The 14,382-nt window shown below is 40.4% G+C and overlaps 1 protein-coding gene across 19 annotated transcripts in view; it reads left to right on the plus strand.

Moving 5' to 3' along the window:
• Positions 1–14,382, plus strand: part of LDB2 (LIM domain binding 2) — a 218,109-nt gene that overhangs the window by 64,433 nt on the left and 139,294 nt on the right. For all 19 annotated transcript variants that reach the window (XM_080588949.1, XM_080588952.1, XM_080588954.1 and 16 more), the window contains one exon: positions 11,270–11,372. In XM_080588949.1, the coding sequence (XP_080445075.1) occupies positions 11,270–11,372 (103 nt within the window). The remainder of the gene's footprint in view (positions 1–11,269; positions 11,373–14,382) is intronic.

Below are 14,382 nucleotides of genomic sequence, written 5' to 3' on the forward strand. Positions count from 1 at the left end.
TTTATGTCCTACCATTTTACACTAAGAAATTTTAAAAGAATTTGAAAATAGGGAAGGACAAACACCATTTATCAAAAGCTAAGAAATCTCAAGTGAATCAGTTTTACTGCTGATCTAACAGGTCCACAAAGTCTGAAGTGATAGGTTGTAATTCATAGGAGGCTACTGCTGTGATGAAAATATGTTTAACGTTTCATTAGAAGCTTATGAACCCAGAGGTGAGGCCCCAGTGGATTTTAGTAAACAGCATAAAGACTTTTTTTTTTTTTTTTTAAAAAAAAAAAAAAGATTAAACTCTGTCCTGTTACGGTCTTTCAGCTAGATCGTATCAGGTCTCAGCTACAAGGATAACCTTAGTGGGTGATTTCCCTGACATACATAGTCCACACTTGGCCTTGCTTACTTTGTTTAAATTTAGATTTATACATTTTTTATGTTTAAGCAATAGGGCAGCTAGTAACTAGACATTTTTAGTAAATAATTGCTCACATTGCTACTAGTTGACTGACAGCAAATGAAATCCTACAAGGATTTTTATACATTTTGGTGGTAGTGATACTGCTAAGTGGCCACTTGGTAGGTGAGAGCTTTGTTTGTCTAGGGTTTTAGCGTAATCATTAAATCACAGCTTTCTCTAATTGCTTCAGCAGCAGCCAAACTCAGTTGGATGGGATTCTGCAGCAAATGGAATTCTGTCACATTCAATATCAGTGTTTGCTTTATTAAATAGCATTTCTCTGGGGACCCACATAGACTTTTTAGAGTTTTTAATTTGTTACAATATGTAATAGCTGGCTTCTGTGAAGGAATTGTTCACAAACTGGATTCTCATTATTACTACTGATGCCTTTTTACTTTAAATGAGGTTGACAAGATAAGATACACCACTTAGAAGAAAGCTGTACTTTGCACAGTGCAAAGTTTTGAAGGAGAGCACTTTTTGGAGTGCATAAATCCCTCCATTTCTTTGAAGTGAAGATTTAAAGTTAATAATTAAAACAAACATACAAAACCACTCTGTTATCACAACCTCTGAGTTTCCCAACACGTGCTTCATTCTCTCTGTATTTCTTTTGGTGCATTTCAGGACAGGAACTAAATATCCTATCGTTCAGCTACCATAACACCCTTGTCAGTAATCTGCTACACTACTGTACAATATTACAGCAGCAATAACAGTAAAAGTTTTCATTCTAAGTATTGTTTTCATTGTAAGCAGGTGAATCAGACTTCTCCATTCGATTAGAGTTTTAATCTGTAAATGCAAATGCCAATTTAAAAAGTTCATTACCCTGTACTAATGCTGCTTTTCAGTGTTACTTTCAAACATGCTGGGAATCTGTGACTGTCTTAAGCACAAGCCATCCCCACTTTGTCCATGCAGCCTGGGCTCCTGATTATTGTTTCTTCATTAATCAGGTTTGGTTGTCACGTGCCTGTTAGTGAGTGTTATGTGCTTGAGAAGGATAATGCTATACGAGTAAAACAGGGAGTGACAGAGTGATTGCAGAAAACTAAATGAAAAATGGCAATATTTGGTATGTGTTGTCTTGACTTAAGATTTCCTAATATTTCAGGTTTCTGAGGATGTATGAAGATATAGCTGAACAATTCTTCCCCTAGTTTAATTGTATGTTGTATGGGAATTTCTAATCCAAATGCAGGATAAGATAAAATGCAGGACCTGAGGGCCTTTATTGGCAACTATGGCTAGCTGGGGAGCGAACTTAGGAAGCCAGGCAAATAATCACATCTTCTTCATTTTAAACATTTCATACTGGCAGAAATCTTTAACCAGTGCTCCAACTTCTGTCTGCCACTCGGAGCTTTTTATATGAAACAGCGGGAGCCTGGCAGCCTGGAGAGCTTTGAGCGTTACGAGCTAAAAACTTGAATATCATTGATAGGTTTTCCTGCCAAGACTGTAAAAACCTAGACAACGTAGATACGGTTGTTTCACCCAGCTTTTCACTTATGTTTGTCCTTCACTCTATAAGCTCCCAAAAGCTCAACCAGTTTTGTTACCGAATTTCAAATTCTTGGTAGGTACATAGAATAGGATTTATCTTACCTACCTTTATCCGTGTAAAAGTTACATGGCTAGACTGAACTACTCTCTCAGCTCCCTCTACAGTCATGAAGAGACAGATATCTCCAGGAGGCTTTTTATCTCATATGAATTTAGACAACTGTCTTGGGGTGAAATGAATCCCAGCCCTGTTGTCACCCTCCAGCTTTGATTTAGCTAACAGTAACAAGTTCCATTTCCATGCTGGGATTTGGAACGCCACACAGAATATTCCACCATCTGATTTTCACTGAATTTAATGGAAAATGTATGCATAAGTCTTTTAATTAGCCTTGAAAATCTCAGCCTTAATGTTTGAATAAGTTTGAATCCACACACATTTGTACATGGAAAATGACAAGCAATAAATGTAGCACTATTATTTGCAAAAACCTGGGTGTCTGACAACATCAGCTGATTAGTGACCCAAAACAGGGATATGGCTGATACTAATTGTGCTGTAGTTTTGAAAATAGGACCAAGCTCGTAGATGTGCTTGTGAGTAGTAACAAAGTACAATGATTTCTTAAATACTCACCTCTTCAGTGTTCTCACTTTTTCTGACTATTTATTGCTAAAGTAGGTTTTTGTGCATGAGATTACCCGTCCTGGGACATACGATACACTGGATCTTTTCCACTTCATGTACCTTCCAAAGAATAACAGCTCTTTGGTAAGACAGAGCTGTCCAACATTGTGATATGTTCCTACCTGGTTTGCAAAGGTTAATAGGAAGCAATAATCTTTAATTAATTTGACTTACAGGCTAACAAATGCATACTTGGATCCTAGTCCAGCAAAGCATTTAAGCATATCCTTAATTTTAAAATCCTTTTGCCGAGTCTTAGCAAGAGTTTTCTCAAAGTCCCATAGGGTAGAAGGTATGTGCACGTCAATTAGACGTGTATCTCCCCACCTGTATGTCTTTTCAACCGATTTAATCTTAGTTTAGGATAAAATCTAGTCTTCATTGCAGCATTTCTTAGCCCTGTCACCACTTGATACTCCTCTAGGAAGCTGGAATGTTACGCGGAAGCATGGTTCGTTTTATCTGGGTTTTTCTTCCCGGCCTGGGCCACTAGATTTGCAAAAGAAGGCAGAAGAGCTAAAAGCAGTATAGTTTCTTAACTCAGTTGAAGAGTTATTTCTTACCTTTCAAAATGTAGTCTGCTAGACTGTAGTTCTTCAGAGGCCGAGACTTCTGAAGTCCCAGCATCATATTGTCTGCAGTCTGTGTGGAGCTCCAGTGAGATTCTGTTGAACAAAGAGGGGGCAGGAGTCCTGTCCAAAAAGGTGTCAAGGACTGCCTTTGGTGTGTTCCTGTTGTCCGTCAGTGGAGTATTTAAATGTTGTCAGTAATAGTTTCACTTTCACTGTAATAACTGATCAAGGCATTAGTGTTCACTAAATTTTAGAGCCTTGGGATTTGGTGCAGTTGAGTAGATAGACCCAGGGAGACTCTTTTACTAATGTTCCTGCGAATATGACTTTTTTATGTGCCCTCCTGACATAGGATGTTTGATGTTCTGTATTCACTGATGGCAATACTAGTTATTGCCTTTTCATTGGGATAGATGGCATAGTAGCTTCCATTTACTCATAAAGATGGAAGTAAACAAGGTAAAAAAGAAACCAGGTCAAAATGTCAGAATAAAATAAGAACATTCTTATGACTGACGGTAGTACAATAGATAATAGACACACTTAATATTCCATCTCTATAAACCATTCTCAAAGGCTGAGGCTGTGGAGCATTCTGCTGCAGAATAGAGGAGTGTAACCACAGCTCATTTTTGATAAACACGAAACTCAAGCCTGTGATTTGTCTTCAGTGATTGTGGATGAAGAATACTACTAAGGAAATGCATCTCTGTTCTCAGACAGCTAGTGACATCCACGTCTACTGAAAAGAGGACTCAAATTTAAAATAACTTTGAATATGGATTTAGCATGCACTATATGTACAAAGGCCAAACAGATACTACACTGGGGGTAGAAGTGTCTCTTTCTGTTAACAACTGCACCGCGGTCATAATTTAGTTGTTAATGCCCAGGTTTTTTGTTCATGCAGCCAGAATATAGGTCTTGCCACTAGAGACCAAATGCAATCTTATCCCATATGCTTACAAAGGATCAAAGAGCATCCTCTGCTAGTTATTGATAATATTGCTGTGAAATAGCAAGGATGATGCCATGATGGTAATAAGGAATTGGCTGTAGAATATGTCTTTTTGAATCCAGCTTCATTGCTCTTTTTTTTTCCCCTTTCTTTCTCCTATCCATTCTCGTGTGCAAGTTCCAGGAGTAGAAATAATGAATTCAAATTACAGAAGCAGGTGAAATGACATGTTGCATAAATTAACCCTTTCTGCTTTGTCCTTCTTGCAATGTAGCATTACATTCTGCAATCTCTGTATGTTTGCTGTAGGTGAATAGCGAAACATGCACAGAGTGAATATTTTAGGATTCATTTCTCTTTTATCCACAAGCTGCAGTAAAACTGAAACAATGTCAAACAAGAGGTTTGAGATCTGGTATTCTTTTTTGATTCTATTAGGCTGAACCAGGTAACTCACTGTCTTATCTTTTCCCAACAACTGAAGTTAGAAAATCTCTATGATTTTAGGGACTCCTATTTTAAAAGGATATCCAGCTTGGAATACATGTAGCATCATGAAGTACATGTAGACGGAAAAATTGGGTGGCTTAGATGAAATGGGCTAACTGTACCTTTATAGCCGTGTGTAGGTGTAAACTGGTCTTGCTATTTGCCAGCCTAACAAGGAGTTGCCACAACTACTCTAATAAAAAGTGTCTGCTTCAGTCATATGCTAATGGCCAAATAAAAAAGAAAAGGACAACCATCCTTCCAACATAAGGAAAATACTTCTTCATATCAGTGTCAGCATATTTTGGTTAGTCTGAACCCCTGGTATACTTGCCCATTATGGACTTGCCATTTGAGAATCTAAGTGAAACTATCTCAAAATAGCATGTCTGCAAAGTTGAATTGTATGGCCAGAATCATTACAGTATATTGGTTTTGCTGTAGTGATGCTGATTCCTAGATTTCCAGGCTCAGAGTACATCAAGAAAACTGCATTAATCAATTTGCATATTTTGCAAGGCCTCACCCCCCACCGCTATTTTTTGGTGTTTCTCTCATTTTCATCTCGAATCAAATAATTAATGGTTGATTTTCACAGTTTCCCATTAAGCAAACAAGCCATTACTGCTTTCTTCTCGTAGCATAGTGGTTGGTATTGCAAGCATTACAGGCAATAAAAAGAGGATCATCAATGTATTATGAAATTCCATTGAATCTGTAAGAGTAGCTTTCTGTTATGAGCCTTTTCCCGTAATTCCACTGAATTCTTAAAGTTATTTCAGATTTACATGAGAAGTAGAGACCTTGCCCCCATTTTGCACTGGAGTCAGTCTCTCTGCAGCAGTACTGCTGTGTGTGTTTGTTGCAGGCCTATATTCTGTCCTTTCAATAAAACAGAAACTTGGTCTTGTTTCTTTACTGTACAAACTAAGATAAGTTCCAAAATGGAATGTAAACAATAATTTAATTAATTAATAAGCAAGCTGAAGAAACTGATATGTTTTGAGCACTGAGTAGAGTTTTGGCAAGAAGTTGGAAGTATGTAATGGAACAGAAAACTACTCATGACCAAAGCCAAGTCTTAAAATCTTTCTGCCAGTTTTACTACACATTGTTTGAGAGATGGCATACAGCCACACTAGTAAGTGAAATAAAAGCAAGCAACACCATTAAAACTGTGAATATGTGTGAAATAACAAATGGAAATAATAGAGTCGGGCATTCCTGGCTGGGGGAAGGGAGCCGGAGATTCTGTAGGATACCATTAGTTGCAAGACTAAAGATGTCTTTAATGCTATCTAAAACATGCTTCATGTTTCAGATAAAATAAATAAGATAGAATAACAAATGCAAAAGCAACAGGAGTAGTCCTCGCATACTAGCCCAGGGCAACCAAATTAGTCCTCTATTTGCACTTTTTTCACAGCTGTACGAGGTACCACATATTGCTAGGAAAGATAACTGAATGTAAGATGGGTGTGCATCATCTTGTACCTACATGATCACAGACAGTCATTTGACCATGTAGGTTTATCAACCATTTACTGTACATGACTAATCCACTTTCACTTTGTTCAGACTATTGCCAAGAAAATCAGTTTAAGAATCAAAAGTATTCTGTACAGAATTTATATAAACAGAAAAACAAAACAAACTATGCCTGATCATAAAAATATTGTGCATTGCAGGGCCAGACCTACAGATCTGTACTCAAATGTCAAAATGTATAAAATTAAGATATATATGTCCCTGTTAATTTGTTGCTCCTGTGAATTTATATGAGAACCTTAAATATGTTGGGTAGATTCAAGACGAGTCTAATTTAAAGCTAATGGGAAAAGTTATTGGTTTCTCATATTCTGGCATTTTATTTTTAATGGTCTGTCAGTGTGCTCTGAGTATAAACATTAGTGTCAGAATTTTTATGATACTTTATCTTGTGAGTTTCATAATTTGTAATGGCGGTGCAGCTTTTACAGGTGTATTTAATGGTAAAATCTTATCTTGAACTGCATTTTAAAAAGCTCAAGTGTAGTTTGATTCACTGGGAATGGGGGGGAAGAGTGGAATAACATTCTTTCCTTGGGGAGACAGCAGTTTCCTCGTGCAGCATTAACTTGAAAGAATATGAGAAGCGTGTACGTTGCCAACAGGCATGTGGACGTATAGAGTTCTGAAAATAGTAAGTGTCAATAGGGAAGGGTTGCAGGTGCCAGAAGAAAAATGTAAGCTCCCAAGGGCACTATCTCTTTTTATTTTTGCCTTGTCCGATGCCAAGCCACAGAGGTTGGCGTTTAAAATTCAGTTCTTCCCTAAAAAGTGATTATATAGAAAAGGTCCCATTTCAGAACAGATGTGCTTCCTGTGTGCATTCAGAATCACATTTATTGGTTTTCATGACTGACTTTTTCATATACTATTTACACCTGCTATACGTTGTGCAACCAAAAGCAATGTGAGGGAGGAAACAGAAGTCTGCCTGAGATCCATAGGCAGTGTGGCTAACACGGACCTGGGCATCAGCTCATCTTGGTAATGTGGCAGTGGCTCTTTCCCTTCTGCAACACACTAGGCTAGAGGCTTGTAACAGGGGATTATACCACCTAACCCACAGTGGTAGCAAACCAAGTCATATTTTCTCTCCCATTCCTGCTAGCCACAGAGAAGTGATCACTCTCCACTTTATACCAGCCTCTTCACGTGGTTGAAGACTGTCATCACATTCCCTGCGATCTTCTTTCTGACACTAGGCACAACCCGGTCCTTAAGTCTTTTGGGTTTTGTTTATCTCCATTTGTCTTTAAACTCTGTGATTCCTGTTGTTCTCAGCTAAATTCCTAAAATTAGTCCTTTAAGAGTGGGTGGCCCAGACCTGGACACAGTGCACCAGAAGTGGATGGTCTGTTCCAGCTGAAGTCTTTCCAGGGATGTGCTTGTTTGAATGGAAGGGAACTATATCTGAGACATTTCCTTTACTTGCAAGAGCAACAGTTTGCTGACATATTTCCTGTGTGATTTGGACCATTTTCTACAGTACTGCTTAGCCATTTATTTCCCATTTTGTATTTGTGCTTTTGTCACTTTTCTTTATTGAATTTCATCATCTTTGTTTCAGAAAATTTCTGCAATCTATCAAAATCATTTTGAATTTTAATTCTGCCCTGCAGAATTATCTGCATCCTCTCCTGAGCTTGGTTTCAGGTGTTGACTTTTTACATGAACTCCATTCTGCCTTCCAAGTCATTAAACAAAAATAAAGGAATTTGGAGAAAATGCCATAGGCTCCATTGGCCTTATATTCCAGTTGCAAGATCTATTTTGGTTCAGCAATCACCATCACAGGCAAGAAGAAAAGCCTCATTTGGCTTGCAGACTCTAAATCACATAAGTGTATAAGGTGTAAAGAAGAACCCAGCTTGACTCTCAGATCACACAGTGAATATGTGGGACTATTAGATGGAGGGGGAAAAAGAACATCATTGTACTTCAAATCTGATTACATTTGCCAAAGAAATCAGAGTCAGGAAAAAATATCGAAACCCTAGGATTCCATTTACTTGGAGACTCTATTCAGAGTTGAGCCATGCTTCAAATTACAAATAATACTGGGGGTGGAGGGGATCAGGAGGAACAATGACAGTTGTGGCAGAAGACATTTTGCTGCTTGGGTAGCTGGAGACATCAGCGTGGCATCTCCACTCCCAGCTCAACTCTCAGGCTGTCTCTGCCCTCTTCTCTCCTTTGACCCATTCCGTAAGTTTATTTTAATACAAAATATTTTTTAAAGTATTAATTTTTTTTTGTTATGTTTAGGCCATTATTTCAATGTTTGAGCGTGTGAGTGCACTACGTGAAAGGGAGGTTGCCATGGTAATTTCTCATTATTGTTGAATAGAAAAATAATTACTCTGGCAAAATCCCCCGTAACCTGTCAGAGCATAAGTTAAAGATGCCTGGGGGCAGCCTTGCCTTCGCCATCCCCTTTTTGCAAGAAAAAGGGGATGATTTTTTTTTTATTCTTTTTTTTTTTTCCATAATATCTGGATCCTTTTTCAGTTTGGCTAGGGGACACCTCATTTGGTTTTATTCACCATTTGGCTGTGAGAGTAGTTGGGCCCACCTGTGACAGGAGTGGAGAGGAGAATTAATCAGCAGAGCATACCCAAGCTTGACAGAGGATTTATTTTTTATTTTTTTATTTTTGGGAGGGGGGAGAAGGTGGTGGTGGTGGTGGTGGTATATTTTCTGTTTTTTCTTCTTTCTGACATAAAGTATGCAAAAACATGAGATAAAGACCTTGGACAGTATTCAGGCTGTGACAGAGTCTGGATATTTCATTTATCCAGGGAGAGGATCCACAGTAATTCAGTCTCCACGTTTTCCTAGCCCTCAGACTTCTTGGAAGCAGGCGTGAGTGCAAATATGTGTGGTTTTGAGGTGAGGCCCCGCACTCTCCCAGTTCCTCTCTTCATTTCCTATGTGCATGTGCATCCTGACGATGTGATGCATCGCTTGCGCCTCTCACATCATTGGAAATCTCACGAGTAGCTCAGCTGATACCGAGCTGTTGAGGTACTAAGAATTTCCCCACGGCGGATCTACGAATGTTGCGTGTGCCATCGCTGAAACCCCTTACTCCCCTCGCCTTTTGCTGGGACAAGAAGCCCGTCAGGGAGGTAAAGCAGTGCTACAGCCGCTCTTGTGGCAAATGGCCGAGTGCGGTGGCGGCGCACTGTTACCAGTGGAGGGGCTGGTGATGGCCCCGCCAGGCTGTCACGAGGGCTGGGTGCTAGGTACCGGTTACTGGGCTTGTGTGGAACACCCGTATGTTCCTCACCCACCCTGGTGGCACCTGAGGGAATCAGTGCAGCAGCAGCTGCATGTGGAGGCACCCAGCAGGGGCTGGGCTAGATGATCTCCAAGGCTCCCTTCCAAGCCAAACCGTTCAGCGATCAGGTGGGCGCTAGCACAGGGGAAAGGGCAGAAGCTCTGCCTGAGAGCAGGCTGCCGGGTTGTGGGGACACTTTTGGTATCTCCTTTTGTGGCTGAATTCTTGAGCAATGCAGCTTGCTGTCTGGCCGCCTGCCGCTGAGGGGGCTGAGGCTTGGGGAGGAAGGCGAGCTACGGGCCCTGAACCGGCCAGGAAATCTCCTGGGGGTCTCTGTAGGAGCTGTGGTGCTAAAATGTGTCCTCACCGTTTCTCTGCTGGGCATTCGACAAAGATCAAAGCAAAGTAGTGGGGCAGTAAAGCCTCTGCTCAGCAGTTTGGAGTGAAATCCAGTAATAACATCTTGTGGAGAGATGGGAACAGAACTGAAAACATCACAGAGTTATTTCTCTGCATGTGTGCATACAATGAAAATGATAGATGCATATTTTGTCTGAAATTGGCATTTTCTCTCTCTCTCTCTTTTTTTTTTTTTCCTACAAAGGTAACAAATGTTTTCTGGCTTAGTTAAACATTGCTCAGGTATTAAGAGGTGCTTCTTGCTCACTGTGTTGGATGAAGCTGGCCTTGCACACCAGCAGGGCTGCTGCAGTGAGGGGCAATGAGGAGTGTGTCTGCAGCATCCGCACAAGTGCATTTCCAGCTCTGTCGCTGATCTTGTGAGCTGCAAGTGATTTAAATCTTAGGGCTTTAGAGGAGCAGAAGGTACCACACCAAAGATTTCAAGCCCAGTTAATAAATATGTCCATAGTTTTTAAATTAAACAATTTGTGGATTCTGTTGTTGTTTGACTTCTGTTAAAAAACACCCTGCAAACTGAACCACTTACAGAGGTGCTCGACATGGAAGTTTGAAAGATGTTAATCACCCAAGTCTGAAAATGCCTTGTTCAGTCATCCAAGGCAACAACCACCATAGTGGTGCACTGGTATATGTTTTACGTTGGACGCTATATTAATATTTGTTATTAATTGTTATGTTCCATAATTATTATGTTCCAACTATGTGAATTACTGCAAGACTAAGTATACACAGGTCATTTAAAATATTGTTTTCACTTCATGTATCACACTGAAAAGTAAAGATTTCTCACAACAATTACATTTAAGTAACTAGCTGGTATTTAATTAACCTGCAGTAGCATTGTGATTATATTAAATGCATTGGAGGGGAATGGCTATTATATTTAGTTTCTAAATAACTTTCTTGTCAAGTCATGCTGATAATCGGGTTATGTAGCATTATAGAATTAAGTACTGAGGTTTTTTCATGATTAGGACCAAGCATTTGAGATACACGGCCTAGAAAAAGGGGGAAAAAGTCATAATTGCTTTATTTGCAACTGATTTATAAAAGCATTTAAGAAGAACATGTATTTATGAGAATGAAAGTTATTGCATAGTTAGTAAACGGACAAAATGGAAGGCAGTTTATAGTATAATAAAAAACCAAACATTTCTGCTCTTTTCTTAATTAGAACTAGAACCTTATCTAAGAACATCAGTTTGAAATATCATATAGACATCTACACCCCAAAATCAGGGCAAGATGTGCAAACTGTTGTGATCCTTTGGAATTTCTTTAAAAAAAGATTAAAATATTTTCATTTTGCCTCCTGTTAAGTGAATGATCTGTTGCTTCCTAGGATAGTGACAACCTCTGGTGGGATGCCTTTGCAACTGAATTTTTTGAAGATGATGCAACCTTAACCCTTTCATTTTGTTTGGAAGATGGACCAAAGCGATACAGTAAGAGATACATTTTTTGTTATAATTTTAAGTCTAAGTTTCTAAACACATTTTATCTGTAAAAGACAGATATAAGCCTGGCAATGAAAACATCACTTGTTTGTATTCAGTGACCATCAAGTTCCATTAGAGAATTACATGTGTTGGGATTTTTTTTTTTTTTGGTGAAATTCCTCTGAATTTTACTACAGGAAAATAAATTATTTCCTAGTGGAACAGGGAACACATACAATATAATCTTTGTATTTTTTTTTAATTAATTTGCTTTGGCTGTGCTTGCACTCTTTGTTAATTTGGTTTCCACAAACACTCAAGTGTTGAGTCCTGTGGGCAAAAATATTCACAGAAAGGGAACTTTGCAGCAATTCTCAGTATTGTTGCTGGAAGGGCTTCCAGATTTAAACAGGGACCAGAAAAAATACCGAAAGATATATCCTTGGTGGTGTAGATAATCATTATTCCATCAGCTGCGTGGGTCTGTGCTGTTTGCACACATTAAGGACCTGCTGTTGTTATTGTGTGAACAATCAGAGCTACGCAGTAGAAGTCTAGAATACTCTCAATCAAGCACTAAATGCAAGCGTGAATAAAGTGAAGCAGCGAATAAATCTGATGGCATTGGTATCCATTGCCCACATATTCAAAGCAGGAAAAAGGGGTAAAATTCATTGAACAAATTGTTTGAAGTGAATAATTCACTCAGCTTTAGCACTAAGCAACAGAGAGAGAAGTAAACGTTGAAAAACTGCATTGCCAATTGTTTCGCTCCATTCCGAGTGACCCCTGCTTCACAGTGACAGCTTGTGCTCTGTGCTTAATGCGCTGAATCCTGCGAGGTTCTTATTTTTCTTGAGAATGACTGATTGTCAGTGTATCACTCACATACTTCTAATTCCTTTTATCAATTATCTCAGGTATTTATTTGACAAGTGTTACCTTCTCCTGGAGAAAAAATAACAGCCACTTTGAACGCACGTTCTGGGATTACTGTTGACAGAATTACCGTTTCTTGCCTTTCAAAGCAAGTGATAACTCTGTAAAGGTCCTCAAATTACAGCCTATAGCAACGTTGGTAACAGCTGATCTGTCCTGATTAGGTTGAGTCAACTTGTCAGATATCAGATTTGCTAGTTGTGTTATCAGTCCAGAAGGCACAGATACATCAGCAAAAAAGCAATTAATGTCCGGTTAGATATGAGGGAGTTGTGTTTCTGGAAAACAGTGCTACATATGAAAGAATTTGTCAAAGAGTAAAATATTCCTGTTGTCACAAATGCTTGATAAAGGTTGTTCTATCTGGAACTGGGCTAGTTTGGTACAGGGCAATACCGTGATTCTTAGCCTTGCTGCTGAAATGTGACTGAAAGATCAAATTACCGTGGGCATGCTTGTAAAAGCAACTACTGCACATGATTTTTCTCTGGTTTTAATTTCCGACCTCTGCACAAATGGCTGTTGCTTTTGGTGTTACTCTCAGCATCTGGAATTAAAGCTCAGCTTACGAGTCTTTCTGTTCATTCACACTTCCCTTCCTTCATTAGCAAACACTTATTTGATTCTGAAGGAGGGTATTACTGACGCTGACACGAGCAGTGTTGCAGTATATTCATACTACGGAGAGGATGCCTGAGCTGTTCTGGGCTGGGGGCTTCCCTTGTTGTGGGGACACGGGATGTGGCAGGGCACTGGGTGCCGGGTTGTGCGAGGCCTGCTCACAACCCTGGGGCTGCTCAGGCAGGGCACGCAGTGGTGGCTGCGTGTTAAAAGCAGCCCTCTGTTCCTACCAGTGAAATTCGCGTCCTGAAATGTGTCTGGGAGCCAAGACCAGAGCAGTCTGCTCCCCTTTTGGTGCAAACATCGGCAGAAGGTTGCTTCTGCCAGCAGCAGGCCCTTGCTGAGCACAGAGGCCTAATGGAGGGCTCCGTTCTCCTGCCCAAAACACGTGCACGCTCAGCCCTGAGCAAGGGGGGCTCAGCACCTCCCAGGGACTATAATGCCACCCAGTTGCTCCACTCCATGTGCACAGTGATATTTCTGGCCAGAAAGCCGTGACTTCGGTTATATGTGGGGTTTTGGATGAGATGAAACAGAAGTGCCAGGTCTGCACCACTCCGGTCCTCAGCAAGACCCCTGCCTCCTCACCCCAACACGCACTCCCTTTTGTATTTAGTGGGCATTTAAACATCAGAGCTGGCTGTGAGGGAAGAGAGAAGACAAATTGTTTGCTCTTACTCTTGAAGGCACAAACAGTAATGGAGGGAACCAAGATTAGACCTTAGGAAAGAGAAATAGGCATCTGTTGAGAAGTCATTTATAGAGTTGAAATTGATGAAGGATGCCGACCTCTTGCCTTCGCTCCAGGATTCAGCTCAAAATTGCCTTCCTTTGTCTTGCTTCAATCTGTGAGGTATTTGCTTACATCTTTGACATCGGTTGTGGCTGGCACCTCATTTTCTTTCCTGTGGGAAATGGTTTCCTGCTTTGGGGGACTAAAATAGTCTCTTCTGGAGCGAACAAATTCCAGAAAAAGAGCAACTTGTTGTGGGGGAGGGAGGAATACGTCAGGGAAGGACAAATAGTTTTGGCCACAATTTCTTCTGGGTTATGGCAGTTCTCAGCCCTTATGTTCCTTGTTCTCAGGTACTATCCGAATATTCCCTGAAACAGTCAGAAATGAGGAGAAGCATGGGCTGCCCTCCCTCTGCCCCAGCTTCCTTCTCCGAAGCTCCCAAGAGTGTTGTGGGAGGCTGCTGGGAACCTGCAGGTTCCCTCCTGCTCTTCTCCAATTCCACCTGACGTCCCTAGACCCTTCTCAGGGGCTTCTTTTCCCTGCTAGCTTTAAACTTTTCTTTTCCAAACACTCCCTGAGATTTCTATCGCAGCCGCCCCGGGCCTTTTTTCCCAGTTGGGTCTCTGTGGGCTCTGCTGGTACCTGGACGGCTCAGTCCTGCAGCCATGTTCAGAGCACATGTATCAGGCCTGTAAATCGTTGTTTGCATAGTGTTAAGAT

The sequence above is a fragment of the Anser brachyrhynchus genome (genome assembly GCF_964034855.1).
Source record: "Anser brachyrhynchus genome assembly, chromosome: 4".
Lineage (NCBI taxonomy): Eukaryota > Metazoa > Chordata > Aves > Anseriformes > Anatidae > Anser > Anser brachyrhynchus.